This window comes from Elephantulus edwardii, unplaced genomic scaffold, assembly GCF_000299155.1.
Source record: "Elephantulus edwardii isolate Elephantulus edwardi_28Jun2011 unplaced genomic scaffold, EleEdw1.0 scaffold00073, whole genome shotgun sequence".
Classification (NCBI taxonomy): Eukaryota; Metazoa; Chordata; class Mammalia; order Macroscelidea; family Macroscelididae; genus Elephantulus; species Elephantulus edwardii.
This window is the reverse complement of record NW_006399823.1, coordinates 1170402-1196499: the sequence shown is the minus strand read 5'-3', so window position 1 is coordinate 1196499 and position 26098 is coordinate 1170402. Positions and strand designations below refer to the sequence as shown.

Here is a 26098-nt window from a genome sequence, read left to right as displayed (position 1 = left end):
ATGGACCAGGCCTTCTGTCAGCTTCCCGGGCAGAGTCACAAACTGTCACATTGCCTTCGCTACAAGAAACAGAATGAAATTGCAGGGTGCATTGAACGGATGAACCTTGGGAAGAAAAAAAAATCTCCATTGAGAACGGGTTAGTGGCTGGCATTTTGCGAGGCCTCTCCGGCTTTCCAACCAGCTCCTGTCTGCTGCTGCCTTCTTTTGTGAGTATTTCTTTCCTTTTTGCTTGCAGTGAGTTCTGCTCTCCTGTAGGCTACAATGTGTCAGTTGTTATAAAATCCAGGAGGCGGAGCCTGGTGACAAGGGCGGTGGGGAAGGCTCCGCCAGCCAGCCCTGCAGGACGAGCAGTCCAGCCCGGGTTCACTGAGCTTAAGCGTTGCAGCAGGAAAACTTCCATTTCGCGCTTCTGGCTTTGATCCTCACTGTACATCAGATCCGAGGCTCCAAAGGGAGGGATGATGCGAGATGACTGGCCCTCTGGCAACCTGACCATCTCCTTCGCAGAGTCTTGCAAGTCCAGCTGGGGGCTGCGTGCTCCAGCAAGGAGGCGCCTCTCGTGGATGTGTGAGTGAGTGAGTGAGTGAGTGAGAGAGAGTGTGTGCATTGTGGCTGTGTGCACGCCCGGCCGGATGAGTGTGCAAGTGCATGTGCTTGTGTGCAAGTGTGTGAATGTTCTGGGCTGTGGTCTTTCTGGACGAAGCAGCTTGAAAATCTGGAGCAGGTTCCTGTGTGAAAAGGGTGGCTCTCCTTTTGCTGGAGGAGCTGACCAGACCAAACCAGCTGAGCCATATTTCAGCACACAAGGGGAATTTTCTCCCCAGAAGGATTGTTCCCTCTGCAGCCCAGTGAACAAGATCAGCTCTTAAACCTGCGAAACCAAGCGGAGCCCTGTGATTCCCAGGGCTTGACAGCAGGCTTGGGAGAAAAGGAAACATTCATCAAACAGCTTGCCAGTCCCTTTGGCCACAGAAGATGTCATCTCAAACCAAGTTCAAGAAAGACAAAGAGATCATTGCTGAGTATGAAGCTCAAATAAAAGGTGAGATGACGGCTGGGGAGTTTCCTCCTCCCCTCTCCTTTCCCTTTTCTCTTGCTCTGGCTTCTTTTCCCCCTTCCTTTTTCCTCCCTGTCATTATGAAATGCTGTTATGCATCAATAATCTTATTGTGAGGAGGAACGGTGGCAGCGGCACAAGTCTGAACTGGTTTCAGCTGCAGATTGTGCCGAGCGAGGCTGGGAGCCTGGATTGTGGGGCGGGCAGCAATCACTGCATTGCAGGTGTGTGAAGGGGACCCTCCTTGGGCCTGACGCGTGTCGCTGATCCATGTCACTCTAAGACCATTCTGACAGTCGCTGTCCCACCCCCACCCCCGGATGGTAAAAGCCCGTGGAAACGGATGTGTGTTTTTCACATATCTTCACCTCCGTGTTGGTTTTTGTTGTTGTTTCACCTCACCTCTCTCTCTGGGTTGGAATTCACAGGCGTGTGTGCAGGAGGGGCAGGGCTGCAAACTGCACCTCTTTGTCGCTGTCTTGCCTGGCCTGGTTTGCTATGGATGAACAGTCCTGGGGCATATAGATCCAAACGAATGCATGCAATTGGGAAAACAGAAGATGTAGGTGCAGAAATGTATTCGCTTAAGGTGTTCAGCATGGCCATGTAGTGACGTTTGTGGTCAGCAGCCTTCGTTCAAGGTGGACAACTCAGCGTGCTATTCATGCAAGAAGGCACTGCTGGCTGTAGTGGTTAGTAGGGCAGCCTGCTGGGAGGGGGTGAGATGATCTCGGGCTGCTGGTCCCAGCTTGGGTGCTGAGGCGGATTCCCTCCAGGTGCACTGTTGAGGTGAAGTCGTAAAACGGGCACAGTCACCTAGAGAAAACGCAGGCAGAATCTTAAGCCAGGCCAGATCGGGGCTTTGGCCAGAAACATGTCAGCACATCATCCACCATGCTCGCCGTTCTCTGAGGGTGCAAGCTCAGCGGAGTCAGGCTCGAGTCTCTTCCAGTTCATCTTCTTTCTGGTCAAGGTCTCTCCTTGCTGTGATACATGGTGTAGCATGGTTCTGTGTCTCTCTTTGGAGGCAAGGTAAAACATAGAGTGAGGCTCATCCTTGAGGTCGTCCACAGCTTATTAATCAAGTTGATTATTTGTGTCTCAGATGCCCTGAGGTTGTTGCACGTGCTGTGGCTGCTGCTGTGGGTGAGGGAGGACTCACTGGCCCTGGAAGCCAGTGGCCACCCCGCGTGGCAGGAGATGAGTGTACATGGGTGCTGTACACATTTAGACACTTGGAAAACTTTGGGAGGAGCAGTGGTTCAGGGGAGGTTTTGGGGGTATTTCTTTTTTTCCCCTGGGTCTCACCAACAGCCCTTTTTTTTTGCCTTTTAGTTTTCCTTCTCAAACCTGGCAGGCATGTCAGTCCAGGAAAATCCTTGCTGCCTCCTTGTTCATGTTCAGTTCTGTGTAGAAAACGGTGACTTTTGATAGTCAGCCTTACTGAAAATTTACGAGCCCTCGTTTGACCAGAGATTATATTTCATCAAGTTTGCTCTTGGGTCAATTAAAAAGAGAACTAAAAAACTAGTCACCAAACACAACCCTACCCCCCCCAAACCAGTGTCGGTCCCTGAACATATACATTTTAGGGAGCTCAGAAGGCTAAATTGGAAGATTTTTTTTTTAAACAGGTTCTTACCGTGTGTGTGGGGGCGGGGCTGGGGGGGGTGGAAATGCCATGACAAAGGGGGAGATGCTGAATTTTGGAGAGTTTGGGCTGTATGAGCCTTGCCTGGGTGGGAAATATGCTTCTCTAATTTTTGAATGACGTCTGTCACCGGGCCAGTGAACTTCACTTAAGGATCAATTAAGCATTTATTAGACTCGTTTTATTCCCTTTTTACCATTCATCTTTAGTTTTATAAGCCGTTGACTTACTTTATTTAATAAGTCACTTTCTTTTATAGGCCATTGGCTAAGCATACACAAGGGAATGAATTTCATCAGGAAATTTGTCCAGACAGTCTTGTCATTCCTAGATGATAGCTTCCTTGGCATTCTAGCTAACGAAGTTTAATTTTATACCTTGAGAGTTGTTGTCCACAAGACTCAGGCCAGGATAGTACTACTGGGCCTGAAACCCTCTGATTCCATGTGAATCCTCTAGTTACTGATATGTGTGGCAGTGTTTTCATACTATATGCAGTTTTCTCTCAGATATTCTGCTGTTGGCCCACACAGGTGTACAGAACAGAGTTGCAAAGAGCCCACTTTTTGGACGTGAGGAAATGAGAAGCCCTGATGATAAAGGACTTTCCCAAGGTCACAAGTTGAGAATATGACGGTTCCTTTCTCAGCTCCCTCCCAGGCACAGTGCTCCCAGATGGATTGCCTCCTGCTACTGGCCCTTGAAGGATTAATGGCAGCAGCAGATGGCAGTTTTGGGGTGGGAATGCTGCATCTTGACTAAGCTCCATTGTTTACCCTTCTACTTTTATCCCCTTGTCTTTGTTGCTTGCTTGGGAAGAATGATTGACCAATCGCTGAACACAATGCCTGATGCCAATGACCTTTCTCCCTGCATAGCATTTGCCCAACTTGGTGCAAAGGCTCCACCTTGTTAGACAGATTTTTCAATCTGTCAATTATGCCAAGCGAATCTCTGTATTTTAAAAAATAATATTGAGAGCATGTTTGTCGACTTAGTCCCTTTTACTTCCATTTGAAGAATTTATTGACCCAATAAAGAGGAATATTTTTCTCTTGTAAAGAGTTGTTTTATGTTGTAAAAATTTCTAGACTCTCTTACCCCATTCTCTTACCTCATTAAGGCTTTAATCCCTTTGACAGCATATTCATAAAGATTTGCACAGCATATGCTTGAACATCTCCACTGAGGGGGAGCTCACTCCTTTGCAAGCCCACGGATCCATTTATTGACATTTCTAGTTATTGTACTCATATATCCTTCTTGTTGTTATGTGTTGTTGAGTCCCTGACATTGTGTTAAGTATGTCTCTCCTCCACCAGAAAGGAGCCCTACTGGCACAACCACTAAGCTCCCAATTGCTAACTGAAAGGTCTGTGGTTTGAATCCATCAGTTGCTCTGCAGGATTAGATTTGGCAATCTCTCTCCATAAAGATTATCACCTAACCAACTCTGGAGCAGTTCTGCTCTGTCCTCTAGGGCTGCTCTGAGTCAGAACTGACTTGATGACAACAACCCCTTCCCTTATTGGCCCTATAGTTTCTGCCTCTTGGAGCATCACCCAATGAGATAGATGTTTCATCTCCATGACTGCCCATGAGGTATGTGGAGGGATTGTGATTACCTTCGTTTCCTCATGTGGTTCCTCACCACTTACATCTTCCCTTTCCTTTGGATCCACTTGACCCTGGATTGCAAACTCCAATGTTTTTGGATGCTTGGAAGATAGATCAAATGAATGAAGCTGGGCAAGTGAGATGATTTATGGCAGCTGATCGACCACCTGAGTGAAGGTAATATGAGAAGAGCTGGTGAGCCAGACGACACCTAGCCTATCTAGACAGTCACTGCTTGGCTTCAACCATTGTTGCTCTGCCCTGCTTTCCAGAAATCTGGATGAAAGTGTTACATTGAAATTTTCTTTTCAAAATTGGTTTCTAAAAGATTGTACTCTCAATATCCTTCTTGAAGAATGGAACCAAGTTCTAAAGGCAGTTCTCTCTTGTTATGGTTATGCATCATGGAGTAGAAACCGCCCCAGAGGTGACCCTCTAGCAGTAAATTGCACAGGAGGAGTTGCCCGTCCCTCTCCCATGGAGCAGCTGGTGGATTTGAACTGTATAACTTTCCCCAGATGTGATCAAAAAGAAAAGAAACTGTTAGCCTCCTTCATGTGGCACCTGTTGCTATCAGGAATGCAACCCAAGGACTGAGTTTGCTCTCTTCACTGTCCATTCTTGCATTATCCGCTATATTTCTACAATCTGCTGGGCTAGGGACCTTATCAGAGGGGAGAAATAGGAATGAATTTAACATGACTTATTCTTGCTGAACCCCAAGCAAATGGGCATGGCTTCCTGTCCTGGGTGCTCACATGTGCCCCTTTTATGAATTCATTCATAGATGTTGCCTGAGAGAGACATCACGTTCTCTAGTCTGTACCTGGCAAGCTTTTTCTCTTTTACAAAGTCAGAACAACCCTTGCTCATCTCCAGCTTTCTGGCACCTGTTCTAGCCTCCACAGTCCCCTCAAGGATGACGGATTGTGTTTGGTGATCTGATTTGCAGCCCTTCTTGTGGCTTCAGCTCATCTTGCTGTCAGACATAATGGTCTGTTCTGCATTTATTCAGAACTTGCATTTTCATTTCAACCTAATAGAAAATTGAAATAGAAATGTAGTGGTTGGCTTTAGTACTTTAGTTCTTATTACACATTCATGTTCCTTTTAGGCCTTCTTAATAGCAAACACTTAGAATTACAAGGAAGAAGAGTGAGCAGGTACTGAGGAAGAGTGCAGAGATGCATTTATTTATTTATTCAGCAAATACTGGTTATTTACTTTGTACTTAATCTTGGGCTAGATGGTGTGAGAGATGAAAATAGACTCTGCTTTCTACAAATTTTCTTGAAATTTGATGCTAAAACAAGAAAAGGAAAAGGAAAAACACAAAACTTCCAGCTGAGGTCCAAGAGAACTGAGTCTTAAACAGCATGACATCAAGTGATTGGAGAGGATCTTGCTAGATATCCTCGATTCAGTCATGAGTATATCAGGCTGAGTCAGGGAAGCAGTGGGCAATGGTGGGGACTGTGGCCAACTGGGGAGCGCATCTGGGGAAGGGGGGAGATCAGTGTCCAACTCTTACCTGGTTTTGCTGGGCAGAAATGGCCAGATCTTTCTCTGGTATGTCAAAAGAAGCTGGGTTTTAAACAAAATCTCTGGATTTTTCACATGTTGACTTAAAAAATTGAAAAGCACTGCTGGATAAACATTTTCAGCCCATGAGTGTAATTTGTGGTCTACAAGTTGAAGTCTGTCAAAGGCCTTGGTGATGGGGCCTCCCCCTGAGTTCCCGTTACATCATCAATCATGTTCAGCCTGTCAGTCCCTTTTCCTGCCTCCAGGTCCCTCCAGGTCCCTTCCTCATTTGAGACTTAATCTTGTTTGAGATTCTTTCTCTTCTTTTTGTTGCCTCTCCTTGTTATCCTTCAATATCTCGTCAAATGAGAGCTTGTTCCAGAATTCCATCTCACCTCTTCTAGGCAGAAGTAGCAATTGTCTTGCATCTATCTTACTACCCAATTATCCTTTATTGCAACTTAGTGTTTAGAACATTGGCAATGAACTTTGAATGTAGAGATGCTTATAGTTCTCTTTGTTTTCCTCTTATCTTGGTACATGACTGGCTGAAGGAGTTACTGGTAAATTACCAATGGAAAGTTTTAATCTTATGACTCATAGTTTGAACAATTCTTTTTTTTTAAACCCATACTTTCTGTTCCATTGACATAGACATCTTACTGGGAAAAGAAGTCTTTTTTCATGATGTGAGATGTTCCTGTTTGTTAGGGACATACTTGTAAGTGTAGATTTGGTAAAGATGAAAAATATGTTCCTGGGTGGTGCAAATGGTTATGTGTTTAACTGTCTTGACCAAAAAGTTGGCAATCTGAATACAACCAGAGGTGTCTAGAGAGAAAGACCTGGCCATCTGCTTCCAGAAAGACCACAGCTTTGCACACTCTATGGTACACACCCCTGTTGTGTTGGAAGCTCACAGTCCTTGAGAAGGTGGTATCTGTTCATAACTAAGTTTGGATAGAACCTGGAAGACATGTACTATTCTTCTGATCTGGGGATTAAGTGGTTCTGGAGTTTTTACCACGAGCATATGTCTTTGAAGGATGGTCTTCACTTTTTGGCAACCACTGTCTATTTGGTTATTAGTCATCTGGTGACTGTTACAAGGTATTCTCAAGCTATATGACTTTATTTAGCAGTGGGAGGTAAGTAATTATTAAACTTATATGTCTGAGTCAATGTACAGAGAGAGTATCTTATTTTGGGATCCCAATAACCCTATGTTGTTGTTCTTAGGTGCCATTGAGTCTGCTAGAGCTCAATAGTGACCCTGTGAACAGCAGACCTGAACCTTGCCCTATCCTCTACCATCTCCGTGATTTCTGATATGCTTGAGCCCCTTATTATTGTCCCTATGTCAGTCTATCTTATGGAAGGTCTTCCTCCCTTTCTCTGTTTCTCCACCTTTCCCAGCATGATGTCTTTTCCCCCAAGGATTAGCCCTTCCTAACAACAGTATGTGAGCTGGATCGTCACCATCCTTGTCTCTAAGAAGCACCCTGGTTGCACTTCCTCCAAGACGGATGTGTTCATTCTTTTGGAAGCTCACGGGATATTCAGTAGTCTTTTCCAATATCACAAAACAAAGGCTTCAGTTTTTCTTCTGGCATTCTTATTCATTGTCCAACTTACAGATTCATATCAATTAATTGAAAAGATCATGCTTTGGATCAGTTACACTTTAAGCTCTAAACAGACATCATTAGAGAGGTCCTTAACAGAAGATTTTCCCAATGCAATGCGTCTTTTGATTTCTTGACTGTTGTTAGCAAGGGTGTTGGTTGTGATCCAAGTAAGATGAAATCTTTGACAACTTCAGTCTTTCCTCCATGTATCATGATGTTGTCTATTGGTTCAGTGTTGAGGATTTTTATTTTCTTTATGTCCAAACTGAAAGCTGTAGTCTTTAATTTTCTGCAGCAAATATTTCAAGTCTTCTTCAGTTTCAGTTTCAAGCCTTCTTCTGTGTCATCTGAATAACAGGTTATTGAGGAGTCTTCCTCTAAGTCTAATACTACATTCTTCTTCATGTAGTCCAGCTTCTCAAATTATTTGCTCAGCATACAGATTGAATAGATAGAGATAAAGGATCCAATTCTGACACATACCTTTCCTGATTTTAAACCGTCCACTGTTCCCTTGTTCTGTTCAGACAGCAGCTTAACTTCTTAGTCTATGTATAGGTTTGGCTTGAGCCTAATAAAGCGTTCTGGGATTCTCATTCTTCTCAATGTTAGCCATAATTTGTTATGATCAACATGGTCAAATGCCAACTCTGTGAGATAGTGGTTATTTCCATTTTATGGAGAAAAAAAAATTGAATTTTAGAGAAATAATATAAGTTGCACAGTGAATACTGATAGGGCTAGGGTTTAAATGGGAATCTTTCTAACTTTCAAATTTCAGATTAATATATATCTCTTCCAGTTGGTTGGCCAGGGAGCTGTCTTCCATATTTACTGACAGAGACTGATGAGCATGTTCAGGGGGTTACATCAATTTCCCCACACACTTCAATTGATATTCCTTCAATTCCTGGAGCTCAATTATTATTTTTTTTTCTGTCAGTACCTTCAGTGCAGCTTAGATGCCTTCCATGCCAGTACTATTTTTTCTCGATCATATGCTACCTCCTTAAATGGTTCACTGTTGATCAATTGTTTTTAGTACAATGACTCTGTGTATTACTTCCATCTTCTTTTGATGTTTCCTGCATCATTCAGATGAGTTTTGGAGTAATATCAGAGATATCATCCATGAAGAAAGCAAAAAGGTCATTACAAAGACAGAAGATACCAAAAAGGGTATCAGAAGAGACTGAAACTTGCAATAGAATGAAAAGAAACCAAAACATGGGGAAGAAATGCTGAAGTAAGAGAGCTGAACAGAGGATTTCAAAGAGCAGCTTGAGAAAAAAAAGCAAAGTATTATAATGAAATATTCAAGGAGCTGGAAAACCAAAAAGGAACACACTTTGCATTTCTCAAGCTGAAAGAACCATCAAACAATTTCAAGCCTTGAATTGTAATACTGAGGGGAAAAAAAAATCTTGAAATCACACATGTTGTTGTTTTGTGCTGTTGAATTGGAACCATCCCATCACCACCTTTCCAGTGGGTTTTCGGAGGCAGTAAGTCACACGAGAGGAAGCTGTTTCTCCTGTAGAGCAGCTGGTGAGTTCCAACTCTATGCCTTTGAGTCGGCAGTGTACCCTTTACTATGGTGTTGCTTAATGGTCCTGTTGTAAAGATTTTTATTTACTTTATATTGAACAATTCAGTATAGTGAGCTTTACACAACTTAAAACCTCCAGGAGCTCCTCATTTCACAGGAATTGACTCTCAGCTTCTGCCAGCACTTAGAAAACTTATGATGTTCTTGCCTTTCTCACCTCACCCCGCTGTGGTCTTCCTGCTCGTTGTCTTCCAGCCATGCTGACCTCTGGCTACTCTCCTCTCCAAGCATGCATCACCTTTGCAATGAACTTTTCCCTCTTCCTGGATTTCACATGACTCGTCCCTTTTTGATATTCAACAATCAACTTTAATGTCACCTCCTAACTGCCTCATCTTGTCACAAATCAGGAACTCTCTACTGGATCCACTGACTTGAATTCTCAGCAGAACAATCACATTATTTTTCCGTCTTTATTTGGGGTTCCCCCCCTCCTTACCAGAATTGAAACTCTGTAAAAATAAGACTTCTGTTTCTCTTGTTCATTTCTATTTTTTTTTTTTAAAAACCTAGAATAGCACTTGGCATATAAAGTGATCAAAGTATTTCTTGAATGATTTGTGTAATGGGCTTATTATATAGTAATAGCCCAGGCTGGGAAAATGAGTGGAAAGGCCAATTCTGCTATGGGTGTGTTTTCTGGTTTGGGGTTGAGACTAGGGTGTGGCTGTTGTTCACAATAGAGTGTGAGCTGTTTGGATTTGACCTCATGTTTAGAAAGGCTTGGGACTGCTTTTGGTGGATCTCCCAAATAAAACACGCTTGGAAGCAGGAGTGGCATCCATTTCCAAAAATAGCTTGCCTCTGGATACTCTATGAACTTGGAGAAAAGAGAAAGGTTTTGTGTTCAAGACTTTTGTTCATAGGGTCGCAATGGGTCCTCTATGACTCTACAGCACTTAAAAACAACAACAATTATAACATAGATATTGTGTTCTGAGGTGCAGAAGATTTTATTGGAAACTGCAGTTTAGCGACATTATATGAAGACGATCCAGATTTTATCCCACAGTAGATCTGACAGCTGACTCAGAAAGGTGAACAATCCAGAGAAAGGGACAAGAGCATCTGTGCAGAGATAGTTAAAGAACTCGTTAGCTTCTGAATTATTCTTTATCTTTAAGGATTACTGTTGTTATGTACCATTGAGTCAGAACCAACTCATAATGGACCCTCAAATTTTCTGAAGCAATAAATTGCATGGGAGGAGATTGTCTATCTCCTGAGAAGCAGCTGGTAAATTTGAATCATGTGCCTTTAAGTTGCCAGTGTAATTCCTTAACCACTAGGCCACCAAAGCTCTCTTCTCCTAGGGACTAGATGGCAAGTTTTCAAGAGTGCTTCAGAGGTGGGTGTTGCAGGTGATCTAATATAGTCTGCTAATTAAGGTCCTAGTGTGTGTCTGAATATCCCATGGACTGCCAAAAGAACAAACAAGTCTGTCTTGGAGAAAGTGTCAACAGAGTGCTCCTTAGAGGCAAGAAGGGTGAAACTTCACCTCACATATGTTGTCGTTGTTGTTAAGTGCCCTTAAATGGAGTATGACTCATGGCAACACTATGATGAAAAGATCTGAACCCAGTTGTATCCTGTACCATCTTCACACTTCCTAACACACTAGATCCACTTGCAGCAGTCACTGTGTCATCCACCTAGTTGAGGGTCTTCCTCTCCTTCGTTGACCCTCCAACCTTCCTGGCACCATGTCCCACTCCAAGGAATAGCACCTACTAGCAAGATGTCTAAAGTATGTGAGGCAAAGCTTCATCCTTCCGGCCTCCAAAGAGCACTCCAGCTGCACCCTCTCCAAGACGTGTCTGTTTGTTCTTTTGGCCATCCATGGAATGTTTAATGCTTTTCTCCAAAGGCATCAACTCTTCCTGACATACTTGTTCATTGTCCAGCTCTCGGATGCATAGCAAGTGATCTCACATACTTGAGACATAATGTCGGGAGGGACAAGTACTTGGAAAAAGACATCATATTGGGAAAGATGGAGGATCGAAGAAGGGAAGACCCTCAACAAGACACAGTGACTTTAACAATGCACTTGAGCCTGTCAGAGATGGTAGGGTGGTGCAGGATAGGACAAGGTTCAGGTCTGTTCTTCAGAGTGTCACTATGAGTCAAAGTTGATTCAGTGGCATGTAACAGTGGTGTATGTATACAACAGGGACACACAAAAATGGGTAAAGTATAATTCTTGCCTTTGTCTCTGATGAACTCATTGTGTTTTAGGAAAGATGGCTTGTAAAAACAGATTGATAAAGTGAGCTAAGTACAGGGATGGTGCTGGAACCACTGTGGAAACTAAAGTGGAAGTGTTGAAATGGAAGTGTGGAGTTTGTTGTTGTGTTGTTAAGTGCCATCAAGTCATAGGCGACTCATAGCAACTCTATGAATGAAACTTGTATAACTTTCATCATTTCTCCAAGTTCATAGAGTTTCCAGAGGCAAGCTATTTCAGAAGTGGATGCCACTCCAGCTTATTTTAATCTGGAAGCTCCACCAAACACTGTCTACCATTATCACATTTGACACATCAGTGTCATAGTGTTTAACAGCACAGCAACCAGAGTTATACCAATAAGAAGAATGTCTGACCAAAAACAATTAAAACAAAGCCCGAGGGCCTGTGGCCCTTAGGCCCCAAAACCTTTTTTAAATAGGAGGCTGAATACAATCAACTCACAGCCAATGGCTAGTAAAAAATGCACCCAGAGTCTCACTAGAACCAGAAATCAAAATATCTGTAGCATCATTTGCCTGATAGAAGAAAGCATTTTTGGAAGATGAGTAGATAGACTAGACACTTCCCAGGTACTCTGTGGTGCTTTTTGGATTTCTGGTCTCTGGATGGTAAAAAGCACAGCAGAAAGAGTACACACATCAAAAGGCATGAGAGTCATGAAGGGCCCAGGTGCTGGGAAGTGGTCAGTTTGACCTGGCTGAAGCCCAGAGGAGGTGGAATGGAGTGAAGATGGGAGATGAACCTGAGCAGGAAGCAACTTAACATTCATTTCCAACAACCTGTAAATTTCTCATCATGGAGATGGTATGATGAGAATCTCAATTTTTTTTTTTTACCTGCACTTTTCTTTTTTCTGATTATAGAAGTAGTGTATACTCATAACAAGTTTGGAAAATAGTAAAAAGAAAACTTTAAAAAAAATCTTTAAGCCACTACATGACAGAACTACAACAAACTTTCATTTTATTTCTTTCTAGTCTTTATATATCTATGTCTGTTTATTAGAGTCTATTATAGATGTAGAGATGAGCTCTGCTGGCCTAGAGGGTAGGAAGTCACACTGTCAACCCAAAGGCAGCAAGCATTCACTAGAGATTCCCTGGGAAAAATATGGGCACTCTCCTCCTTTTTAACTTATAGTCTCTCAAAGTTCACTGACGGGTCAACCATGAATCGTATTTAATTAAATGTCACACAACAAGAAGAACATATACAGAAATTTTAAAATGAGATCATAATACCATACTGAGTTTAACTCATCCACTAATACTGGAAATCTACTTAGATTATTCCCAATTTTCCCTTTTATAAAGAATTCTAAGATGAACACTCTTGTAAATAAGTCCTTATTTACAATAGCTTCATGATGGTTTCATTTGAATGCTAAATAAGTGGCACTCCCAAGTGATACAAAGGGGATGTCCTCTTTTGGGCACTATATTGTGAAGTTTTTGTTTGCATTTTTAATGGTTTTGTTTGGAATCCAGGAGTACATAGTTTAAAAGAAGCTTCACCTAAAGGAATGTTAAATTCTGTCTCATGTAGAGCTCTGTCATGAGCATATATTCTCTTAAAAAGATTTTATGACCCAAGCCATAGCGTCCCAAAAATAAGCAGATGTGTGTTGGACAGTGTGCAGCTAGAGTGCTCCTTAGAGACAAGAATGGGGAAACTTCACCTCCCATACTTTTGGCATGTTGTTAGGAAAGGCTATTCTTTGGAAAAGGACATCATCCTTGGAAAGTTAGAGGGTCTGCAAAGGAGAGGAAGGCTCTCACTGAGATGTACTGACACAGTGACTGAGCCAGTTAATCAATAAGCTCAAGTAAATCAGACCTGGAGAGGATGACACAGGATAGGACAGAGTTCAGATCTGTTTAAAATGTTGCTATGAGGCTTGATGGAACACAACAACAACAACAATAATGAAGCTTTCAGAAGACTCTTTAAATATTGGATCATCATATGATCCAGCAGTTTCTTGTAGGTACATACCCAAAAGAACAGAGAGCAGAAACAGTACTAGCTACTTACATAGCCATTGTTCACTGAAACACTGCTCATAATAGCCAAAAGGTGGGAGCAATCTAAGTGTCCATCCACACATGAAAGAGTAAATGAAATATGGTTTATACATACTTGAGAAGTGCCATAAAGAGAAGTGGTTCTAATAAATGCTGTAAACTGGATGCACTCTGAAAAGATTATGCTAATTGAAATATGTCACAAAAGGACAAATGTATGATCCCAACTCCATGAAGCAGGCAATTGTGTAGAAACTGAAGCTTAGTGGTTACAGGGAGTGGGGGTGTGAGGTTGTTGTTTAGAAGGTACTGTTAATGGTGGTAGATAGAATAATGTAGAAAATGTCGTGGTGATGGTGGTACAACATGGACATAAGGTCTCTCAAATTCATGTGTAAAAGGTGTTGAATTGTAAAATGTTTTGTTCTATGTATTTTTAAATAATTAAAAAGAAAACAAATTAAAGCCACCAGGCAAATAATTACAGGCCTTGAGCTTAAAATTGGCAAATTATCGCCTAAATAGCAATCGCTCCTGTCCCACCTCTCTGCAGATTTATTTTAAAGTAGGGGGAATTGAGCTCACTCAACAAGAATTTCCTCTAGCCCCATTGCTGTGCCAGCCACTTTTAGCTAGAATTTCCCACTTCCTAGTCCCTCACTAATTAACTTCCCCACTGGGATCCAGGCAACAGTTCCTACCTTTGGCAAGAAGCATTAAAAGGAAAGACTTGTCCTGGTAAAAGAACTTGGCCTCAGTACCTTCCTGAAGGTTGTGCCATCTGCAGAGCACAGGTTGTTGATGAGTATTCCTCTGATCTTAACGTCACATTTTTTTTTCATAGAGTCCAAGTTCACTAATCATTTGCTTAACATACAGATTAAATAGATGTGGAGAAAGGACACATTTCTGACACACATACTTCTTTATTTTAAACCATATAGTTTTGCCTTGTTCCGTTAAGATAACAGTGTAGATATAGATGTCATCTGAACAAAATTCAGTATTCTAGGATTCCCATTCTTCTCAGTGTTAGCTACAATTTGTTGTGTGATCCACACAGTCAGATGCCTTTGCATAGTTAATAAAACACAGGTAGACATTCTTCTGATATTCTCTGCTTTCAGCCAGGATCCATCTTACATCAACAATGATAACTCTGGTGCCACAGCCTCTTTAAATCTAGCTTGAGCTTCTGGCAGTTCCCTGTTGACGGACTGTTCCAGCCATTTTTGGATGATCTTCAGTAGTATTATGCTTGCATGTTAATAATATTAATGATATTAATAATATTGTTTGATGATTTCCACATTCTGTTAGATTCACCTTTCTTGGAAATGGGAACAGATATGGATCTCTTCCAGTCAGTTGGCCAATCAGTTGTCTTCCAAATTTCCTGGTATGAATTGATAAGCACATCCAAGATTATATCTATTAGTTGAAAAATGTTAATTTATATCCTATTTATTCCTGAGGCTTTATTTTTTGCCAATGTCTTCAGTACAGCTTGAACTTCTTCCTTTAATACAATTGGCTCTTCTGTGGTGCTTCTTGAAATTTTTCAGTGTTGATCAGTTCTTTTTGGTACAGTAATGACCAGTTCTTTTTAGTACAGTGACTCTGTGTATTCTTTCCCTCTTCTTTTAATGTTTCCTGGATCATTCAACAACCTCGCTTACTGAAAGTGAAGGGGACCTGAAGCACTTATTGCAGAAGACCGAAGACTTCTGCCTTCAGTATAGGTTGCATCTTAACACCAAGGAGACAAAGCTCCTTACCACTGGGCCAGTGGATAACTTCATGATAGGTGGAGAGAGGATTGAAACGTAATGATTTAATCTTGCTTAGATTTACAATCAACACCGTTGGTTCCAGCAATCAGGAGATAAGGAGATGTATTGTTTTGGGAAAATCTGCTGTCAGGGATCTCTCCAAAATATTGAAGAGCAGTGATGCCAGTTTGAAGATGAAAGTGCATATTTCTGAATGGAAATCCAAGTTCTCTATAAACTTTAATTAAAATATCAATTATATTTGTTTTTATAAAAATAAAGTGTGTCTTTTTATGCGTCTGAGAGCTAGATGATGAATGAGGGTGACAGAAGAAGTACTGATGCCTTTGAGTTGTGGTGTTGGACAATACTAAATATCCCATGGACTGTCAAAAGAGCGAACAAGTATATCTATCGGAAAAGGTGGCGCTGGAGTGCTCCTTGGAGGCAAGGATGACAAAGCTTTGTCTCTCATATTTTGTGCATACTGCTAGGAGAGGCTATTCCTTGGAAAATGATAGCATGCTTGGAAAGGTGGAGGGTCAGTGAAAGAGAAGAAGACCACCATCAAGATGGATTGATGAGGTGACTGCAGCAATGGGTGTTCAAGTGTATCAGAAATAATGAGGTGGGCACAGGATATGATGGCATTCAGGTCTGTTCTCCACAGGGTCACTATGAGTGGTACTGGACTTGAGGACACCTAACAACAATATCACCTTCTATTACCTTCCCTCTAATGTGTTGGCTGTTAGGTGGTCTGGAGCAGTTTTTAGATTTCTGATCTCTGCTGCTTCCAACAGTGGTTTCCTACGCTGATAGTTGGTGAGGGTCTTTAAGAATATGCATAATTTACAGAAGATTAAGAAAGTTTCCAAATACGAAAACAGAAAGAAAGGCTTTGGTTTCCTCCAGAGATTTGATCTCAGCAAGACATACATGTCTTGTATGTTCCAAGGAAACACCTAAATAGTATTCGGTGTTTCAAAAGCATAATAGTATCGTTTGTTTGGTAAAGGGTAAGTGCTCAGGGATTATCTTAAAAGTTGTCAGTTTAAATCCACCCAACAGCTCTATCTGCTTCCACAAAGATTACAGCTAAGAAAGCCCTATTTTGCATTTAGTTGGAATTGACATTTAAAACACTCAACACCTCATAACCATAAAGAATAGGAACTTGTCAAGCAACATGTCTGCTACAATTCTGTAAATCAATGTCTGTAAATCAATGGAGTAGTCCACCACAATTCTGCAACTGTCATTTAAAAAAAAATTCTTCTAGTAGTGGAAAGGTCTGCCATTGTGTTCTTAGTGTGTGAGGTCGACAGGACTTTGTCAGCACTGCACTGCCAGAACCAACCACACAGACTCAGGAGATTTTGAAGGAAGAGCAACATTAGGAAACATAAGTCTTGGAGGTGAAGTGGAGGGGCATTGTCTGTCAGTCACGGCACTGGTAATCTGGCAAGACAATGACAAGAAAGGAGAATCACAATTTAAGGAAATAAAAAAGATTTAAAAATATTTCAGCTGAACTGGTGTCATTTAGTCAGGGCCTTGTCCAAGTAGTATGTTTTGAGTTTCCCATAGATAGTTTCCTCAGAGAAACTGAGTCAGAAAAATAGTCAGCCTCTGGCTTTTTCAACATCTGGCAATTGTTTATTGCTTGATTTCTTGCCCTGACCCTCTAGATTCCCAAATCTCTGCCTGGTTGTTTTTGAGTTTATCTCTTGGCCCTCTTCTAATTTTGGGCTCCATTATTGTCAGGATCTTCCTGGTTTGGCCCCACAGTTAAGCATCCCATCCAAACGCTAGAAATGGCAGAGGCTACATTGCTCTGTGAGAAACTAAGATATGGTATATTCTTGAGATCAGTGGGAAAGAAATGCTGAGAATGTGGTAGCTGGTTCACTTTGGTTTAGTTTAGCAAATATTTAAAGAGCTCCTACTATACTCCTTCCCTTAGACTCTTTAGACTCTAGTTCTATGGAGGGAGACAAATCATAACTTGTAATTACAAAAATCTTGGGTGCTATGTCAGGGGTGGTGTGGACTGCTTGGAGGTTGTTTTTGTTGTTATGTGCTATCAAGTTACCTGCTCATATCAACCTTATGTACAATAGCTGTGAACCCTGCCCTATCCTGAGCCAATCTCACTAATACTGACACACCTACCCCTATTACCCCAGTTACTGTGTCAATTCATCTCATCTGGAGTCTTCCTCTCCTATGCTGTCCTTTGCCTAATACCTCCTTTCCTGATTTTAAACCATGCAGTGTTCACTTGCTCTGTTCAGACAACAGCTTCTTGATCTAGGTATAGGTTTAGTATGAGCTTAATTAAGTGTTCTGGGATTCTCATTCATGTCAATGTTAGCCATAGTTTGTTATGATCAACACAATCAAGTGCATTTGAATAGTCAATAAAACACAAACAGACATTATTCTAGTACTTTCTGCTTTCAGCCAGGATCAATCTGACAAAAGCTATGATATGCCTAGTACCAATCTTCTAAACCCAGCTTGGACTTCTGGTAGTTCTCTTTCAATGTACTATTATAGCTGGTTTTGGATGACCAACAATATTTTGCCTGCATGTATCAATTTTTTCTCTCACAAATTGATAATTTTGTTATCATTCATTATTTAGGAAAAAATTAATGGTGCTGTCTTTGCTTTATTTTTATTTTTAGAAACCAAAGCAAATTTGTACCAGTGTTAAGTTCTTTTTCATTTTTACTTTAAAATATTTGGCTGCTTTATTATTTTATTGTCATATATAATGTGCTACGTAAACAAAAATATTTTTATGCACATCCTCTCTAAAGAAACTCTACTGGAACCAATAAAAGCAATAAATAAGTGGCCTACTGGTGAGGAGCTGCACTGGCAATCCGAAACTACACGGTAGTTGCTCCTCAGAAGAAAGATGGGCAAATGGTAGATGTTCCTCAGAAGAAAGATGGACAAACTCCTCCTGTGCAATTTACCAGCTCTGAAAACCTGCTGGAGGGTCTAGTATGGGTTAGTTCTGACTTGATAGTACATGCAACAATCGTACTTTTAAGGAGCCTTGGCTGCATAGTAGGAAATTTGTGCTGCTAACCTAAAGATTCAAATCCAGCAAGTGCTCCAAGAGAGAAGATAAATGTCTTTTCTGATGTGATTTACAGCCTCAAAAAACCTGCTGGAGAATCATAGCTCTAACTTGATGGCAATGAGTTTTGTTTTGTTTTGTATTTTTGGAGGTAGCCGAGTGAATAATGTGGTGGGCTGCTAACCAAAAGTTAGAGGAGTTAAATCCTTCAACCATTTTTTTGAAGAAAGATAGTTTCCCCTCTTAAAAATTTCCAGTCTTGGAAATTCAATGGAGAGTAGTCCTTCATGGTCAAAATATGTGAGATGAAGCTTAAGAATCCTTCCTTCCAAGGAGAAACTTGGTTTCACACTCTTTAGGACAGACCTATTTGTTCTCTTTGTTATCCAACGTATGTGCAAGACTCTTCTTCAATGCCACAACTCAATGGCATCAATTCTTCTTCTATCATCCTTGGTTATAATCTAGCTCTCTGATGCATAGCAAGTAATTGCAAAAACTATGGACTGGATCAGGTGCACCTTAGTCTCTAGACTGACAACATTGTTGTCCAGAAGTGCCTGGAAAGCATAAAGGAAATAGAGCTATCATTTTTTTTAACATATATAATCTTCTTATTGTTATTATATGCCATTGAGTCGTTTGCGACTCATAGCGACAGCCCTAAACCGTGCTCTATCCTGTGCCAATCTCATTGCCTCTGACACACCCATCCCGATTACCCCAGTCACTGATTCAATCCACGTTATAGAGGGTCTTCCCCTCCTGTGCTGTCCCTCTACTCTACCCAGCATGATGTCCCTCTCTAAAGACCTGTCTCTCCTTACAACAAGTCCAAAGTATGTCAGACGAAGCCCCAGAAACAAACAAACAAACAAATACATGAAGCTCTAAGCATAAAATTTAAAGAACTTTACTACAAAATACATTCTTTTTACTGTGAAAAACTAGAAACAAGACTTATGTATTCTCTAAAAACTAGCAGGTTTATCATCTTTAAAATTTTGCTTGTGACACCCCCTCAAAAGGGAGTTGATGTAAGACAAAGCTATTTTTAAGTAAAATAGCTATTTTTTTTCAGCCTTGTCATACATGCCAAAATCTTTTGTGCCTAAACCATTATAATTGTCACACCCTCTGTAAAAAAACAGTAACTGTACATCAAATAATGTTTCATGTTACCTGGATAAATAAAAATGTAAAGTTTTTTAACATTATTGGTAAACAATTCAGTAAGAGAGAGGAGGTACACCATCTTAGTAAAATATGACAGTTGTTAGGTGCCGTTGAGTTATAGGACGACTCACAGTGACCCTACGAATGAAAGGCCTGATCACTGTTGGTGCATAGAGTTTTTCCAGAGGCAAGCCATTTCGGAAGTGGATGCCACTCAGGCTTCCAGGCTTGTTTTAGTCGGGAAGCTCCAGGAGACACTGTCCACCATGGGTAACCATTACCACATTTGGCACATCAGTGAAATATGACAGAGGAAGAGTAATAATGTAATAGTTTAACTTGTTATATTTTATTAATATACAAAACCAAGAAACGTTTAGAACATTGCATTTACTATGATTCTGGCAATAGCTTTATGTAAGAAGACACAGCATACAAGACTTGCAACTCACTTGTTTATGATAAATCTCAGTTCAATATGAAGCTGTTTTTAAAACACAAAACAAACTGAACACCTGCTTCTCACATGTGACATTTCTAAGCAAGTATGTCCTTAAACACAGAAATGAACTTAAGATAGGTAGTACAGGAGTTACAAAAGCTAATCATTGCAGCCTAAACAAAAATCCATATAAAAATAAAAACTATCACTGGTGAAAATGTGACCGTATAAAACATGCATTTTAGGATCTTATAACTCAAGTTCAAAAAGTACCGGTGTCGGTTTGAAATGATTTATCTCCAAAGTGTCATCAAAATTAGTTCAAGTGACTTAACACATTTTAATGCAAAAAAATATTTAGTATGACAACTCTTCTTGGTCAAACTGAGGAGGACCTGAAGCACTTGCTACAGAGGGTCAAGGACTGCAGCCTTGAATATGGATTGAGGCTCAATATCAAGAAAACAGAAATTCTCACCACTGGGCCAATTGGCAGCATCAGGATGAATGGTAAAGAGATTGAGATTGTTAACAGCTTTAGTTTGCTTGGCACCATAGTCAACATTCTTGGCACCAGCAGCAAGGAAATGAAAACATGCATTGAGATGGGAAAATCTGCTGTTAGGGACTCTCCAAAGTGCTGAAGAGTAATGGTGTCACTCTGGAGATTAAGGTGTGCCTGATACAGGCTATGGTGTTTGCAATCACTTGCTATGTGTCAGAGAGCTGGACAATGACTAGAGAGGCTCGAAGGAGAATTGATGCCTTTGAGCTGTGGTGCTGGAGAAGAGTATTGAATATACCACGGACTGCTAAGAAAACAAACAGGTTCATCCAAGAGAGCATTAAGCCAGGCTGCTCCTTGGAGGCAAATATTCTGAAGCTTCGTCTGACATACTTTGGACATGTTGCAAGGAGAGACCTGTCCTTGGAGAGGGATGTCAAGCTTGGGAGGGTAGAGGGACAATGCAGGAGAGGAAGACTCTCTATGAGATGGGTAGATTCAGTGATTGGAGTAATAGATGTAGATATGTCAGAGACAATGGGATTGGCACAGGACAGAGCAGGGTTTAGGGCTGTTGTACATAGGGTCGCTATGAGTCCCAGATGACTTGATGGCATGTAACAACAATAATAACAACAACAACAACAAAGAGGAGGTAAATTCTAGAGATTCTGTGGCTTTCTCATGTTGCTAAGGGCTGTTTCTCTGGTTTCCTCAAAGCAGCACAAAGTCTAAAGACATTACTAAGCTCAACAAAAGGGAAAGACTGCTTGTGGGCCGCTCTGACCACCCCAGGAACATGCATGGCTGCTGCATCCACCAAAGTGGGTTGTGTGAGGGTTAAAGGCAAGCTATTGCTATTCCACTGGCTAAAGAGATAACAAACCACCCTCCATCTCCCTAAAAGCTCCTTCCCCAGATAAACACAATGGAAGGGGAAATATACATTTAGAGAGTAAAGATGTTGATAGCCATGTAATCCCAACTTCAAAAATTTTTTTAAATTATTATTAAATTGTGCTAGTTTTAATGAACATTTACAGAGATTTTGGGTTTTCATTCATTCATTGTTGCACTGTTTTCTCTACCCTCCTCCCCAGTTCGTTCTTCTTCCCCCCACCCCCCGAATGTCTGTTTTAATTGTCCAATTGCCACAGTGCTTGTCAAAGCCAGTTCTGATTAATCTCCTTTGTCAGTGCATCCTTTGCCATTCCCTATCACTCCTCCCTGAGAGAGACTTCACGCTGATTCATAAGGAAAAGGGGATGGCGTATTCTCTTAGCTACATCCTGCTGAAAAGGGACCCTGTAGGTTTCAGGGTGAAGATCTTCTCTCACTACTCTAAAGGGCCCCTTTGGCGGTAGGAAACACATAGACTATTATGGAGATTGATTTTGGAATTTAGATGCACTGTTATCAATTGTGCTTAGCCATACATGTTCATATCCTTGAAGATGTATCATGGAAGTGTTGCAGCCTAGAAGACACAAATTTAACTAACAAGTTAAAAGTACATGAGTCAAAAATTAAAAGGCATTATTTTTCGGGTTGGGGTTTTTATTGTTGGCTTAATTCAGTTTCCGGGGGGAGGTGGTTCTTACAATAAAAGGCCTATAGACTAGCACTTTGTCTATTATAGTGTAGAGAGGTTAGGAACCGCAAGATGTAGAGGCTCAGCTATGTCATTTATGGTTCTTAAGTCCTGAAGCAAATTCCATCTACCACTGGGTTGTTTTACAACTTGGAAGCTAACTTCAAAATTTTAACAGGTCTTCTGGATACTTTTTTAAAATTTCTGAATATATATCAAAGATGTATTCAATTTAATTTTTCATTGATTGATTTTTTTGGGGGGAGGGAATCCTCAATTTATACCCAAATAACCAGTGATACATCTGCAGTCATCTGGTATAACTGTATTATCTCCTAGAGCTATTAAGCACTGGAAGAGAAAAAACAAGAGACATTGAAGCAGCAGACAACAATTAGGGCCCTTTCACACAGTGACATCTGAGTGGCTACTGAAGTCCAGGAATAATTTTGAAAACAAGAAGATGAATGAATTTTTGTAAATATGCCATAATTCTCACAGTTAACATTTTCTTAAGACATTGCACTTTCTTTTTGAGGGAATCCTGTTATTTTGTATTGTTATGGTAAGTCAGGACTTGATTTAACTGCTTTTTTATGATTTTTTTTTGGTTGTGTTTCTTATGCTTTTCTTCTTTCTGTTGCTTTCTATAATTTTGCATTGCTTTTTAAAAAAATATAGTCTGATTCTGACAGAGACTCAGATGACAAAGGTTTATCTTCAGGATACTTTTTTTTCCTGAGTCCTCTAGCATCTTTTTCTTTCTCAATTGCATCCTTTGATTTCTTCTTCTTTTTATAATAGTCCTTACTGATTCCATTTCTGACATGGAGCTTTCTGAAGATTTCTGTGAATAGATCTTCTTTTACTTTCTCCTTTTTTTCCTTGCTTTTAATCTTCATCTTCAGAATTTGAAGACTTAATGGAAGAATCAGAGTTTGATGAATAAGATGAATACCTACTAGATTTCCTCTTTTCCTTTTCCTTTCTTTACCTTTTTTGTTTTGCTGTGTTTTTTTTTAAAGGTTTTTTATTTTAATTGAAATTTTAACGGAAGTTTATAGAGAACTTGGATTTCTATTCATTCATTGTTGCACATTTTCTTCCCTCCTTACCTGCCTGCCTATTTGCTTTTCTCTTTAAAAAAAATTCTTTCATTGTTGCACAATTTCCTCCCCCTCCCAGTCCACTTTTTTTTGATGAGCTCCCATTTTCACTTATAGTTTCTCCCTATGTCTTTCTTCTAGTTCTCATTTAATTTTTTCCTTCAAATTCAGCTAATACCTTGGAGTTCTTTTTCTTTCCTAGTTGTTCTTTCACTCCATCCCAGGTGGGTCTTGGTCGATGCCAATAATCTTTTCTCTTTAGTCCTGAAGACTGAATTGGACCCCTTGATTTGACCATTGCTATTTGGTTCATGTAGGCCACCCTGTAGTCTCGCTTCCCCATGGTGCCAGAGGGCTTGAGGAGAGCACTGGGACACATCAACAGAGATCAGGACCAAGACAAAATAGATCTACCTTAATGGTTGAAAATGTTATAGATGGTTTTCTGATATTGATCTATAAATCCATATCATGTTTGCTGAGCCAATCTCATCATCATCACTATTTCTTGAGTTATTTAGCATCTAAAGAGAAGCATCTTTCTGTCTAGAGAAGAGTCAGAGCTATAGAGAAAGATTCAAGGGACATGGAGGGAGAAACACACAACTCCTAGTATAAAAGGCAGTAATGTTTCTAGAAAAGGAATAACAGCTTTATTCAGAATGGTTAAGTAGTATTGAGGAGTAATTTCCCTCTGATGGTGAAACTGAAGCCAGGGATGAACTGAAGAGGACTGAACTGGAGATAAGCTGAGGCCACAGAGAGCAGAGGAAGCAGGAATGTACCACGTTGAAGAAGGCAGCCAAGCTGTGGGTGAGCCCACCCTGTCCTCAGAAAACATAGGCCTGGATGCCTCAGACAGAATGAGAAGTGATTTAACTTTCCCAAGCACCTTATCTGGAAAATAATCCTTCACAGTGCGGTGCATTGTGTGTGTGAACGGACACTACAGAGATCCTACAGAATTTCTAGCACACCCTGGAATTGACTCTGACTCTGTAATTGTATTTTTTAAAATTAATTTTAATGAAAATTTACAGAGACTTAGGGTTTCCATTCATTCATTGTTGCACTTTTCTCCCTGTCCACCCCCTTCCCCCAATTCACTCTTCTTGAAAAGAAAAACTCTTTCATTGTTATGTAATCCCTCCTCCCAACTCCACTCCTGTCATGGTAATAATACCCAATCATATATTCCTTTATTTTTAACAGAATGAAATATTGCCCAGTCGTGTGCCACCTCCATGATTATGAGCATTGGTACAGCCACTCTGTAACACACTGCATCTCATTGTCACTCCATCTCACTGAGGACTGCCTTTGCTTTGGCTGACTCTCCTCACTACATGGGCTGTCCTTTCCTAGATAGACTTCCCTTCCAATATGTCCAAAGTAGGCAAGCCAGCGTCACTTCTAAGGAGCATTCTGGTTATATTACTTCTAAGACTGGTTTGTTCATTCTTCTGAAGTCTAGTGCATGTTCTATTGTGTGCATGGTCATCACAATTTGAATGCAATGGTTTTTCTTCTGTCTCCTTTTTCACTGTTTGGTTTTCACATGCGTAAGAGGGAACGGAAAAGGTCAGAGCTTGGCTCAGGTGTGCCTTAGGCATCAAAGTGACATCATTTTTTAAACATTTTTAAGACTTTTTGTGTTTGGGGTCCCCTCCCTGTAGGTTTGCCCACTGCAGTCTGTTGTTAATTTCATGCTTCCATGGACTTTGAGTGGTGAGCCAAGTAGAATGAAATTGTTGACAACTTCAGTTTTTCTCTCCATTCATCATGATGTTGTTTATCAGTGCATAGTAACAGTAAATAATGAAGATGTTAGCTAAGCCAGTAGATGGGCCACCAGCACTTGAAATCCCGGTCAGTGAACCTGTCTCCGAAGATAAAGCACTTAGTTGGAAAGCAGGACAGAATTGGAAACACCAGAAGGTCATATGTACAAGTGAAGGTGCTATCCTGGGCAACTAATCCTTTCTTCATCTCCTAATGTGGTTCCTGGACCAACTGCCCCAGAGTCCCCACAAGGAAGGCGCTAGAAATTGGGACCTCAGTCCAGTCAGAATCCCTGGGGGCGGCACCTGAGTACTTGCATTTGACAAGCGCCTCTGGTTTTATGGACTTGAAGTACATGGGGTTGACCTGTAGTAAATTTACCAATTTCACTTTCTGGATATGTTTGGGGTTTTTTTAAGGCATAAGAACATTTAGTAATGAAGTAGATTGCTGAGGCTTTAAAACTAAGAAAGCAAAGCCACAGCACCTGAAGTACGTATGTGAGTGGCTATTACAATCTCACTTTTAAAGTTCTTTTTTTTTTAAAGTTTATCCTTCCATAGCTGGGTGTGGTCAGAAGCAGCTGATGATTTCCACCCCACCCCCCCCCGTGGGCACTGAGAATGGAGCAAATAGCTGAGGGGAGGGGGTGGGAGGATTGGAGAGAGTGGGAAACAGGTATTTTCCCTTTATGTTTCCTTCTATTTTTATCAATTTCGGAAAGAAGGAGCACAAAATATTTTTCTAACCTAACGCCCAGCAAATTGACAGTAAAGAATTTATAGAGACTTTTGGGGAGCTCTGGTGGCCTAGTGGCAAGAAGCTGCCCTGCAATCCTGAAGGCACACAATTTGAGGCCACCAGGCGCTCTGTGGGAGAAGGATGGACAATCTCCTCCCTTGAGATTAACTGCCTCTGAAAATCCACCGGAGAGTCAGCTAGGGGTCAGGGTCAGTTGTGGGTTGGTTTTGACTCGATGGTACACAACGACGACAACACGGAGAAAGCTCCAAAAGCTCAGATTTCAGCTGAAGGTTCATTCTGCATGTTCTTGTACACATTTTAAAATAAGAGTATTCTCTACTTAATGAGTGAAATATCTCAGTCACAAAAGGACAAATATTATATGGTGCCACTGTTGTAGAATGAGGCTGACATCGGGGTGGGGGTAAGACTGAGAAAAACTGGGTAAATTATGTTTACTGCATTGAAGCCGATGAGGGAGAGAACAGTTTAAAAGTAATATATTTTAGGGCATTATGA

The 26098-nt window shown here is 40.9% G+C and overlaps 1 protein-coding gene across 2 annotated transcripts in view; it reads left to right on the top strand.

The window, feature by feature from the left end:
- The first annotated feature begins 880 nt into the window (after positions 1–880).
- The window catches only part of SRGAP3 (SLIT-ROBO Rho GTPase activating protein 3), a 448964-nt gene continuing 423746 nt past the window's right edge, over positions 881–26098 (top strand). Inside the window, exon 1 of one of the 2 annotated variants that reach the window (XM_006888900.1) lies at positions 881–1045. In XM_006888900.1, coding sequence (XP_006888962.1) covers positions 979–1045 — 67 coding nt within the window. In that variant the 5' untranslated portion in view covers positions 881–978. The remainder of the gene's footprint in view (positions 1046–26098) is intronic. The other variant, XM_006888901.1, reaches the window with a different exon arrangement.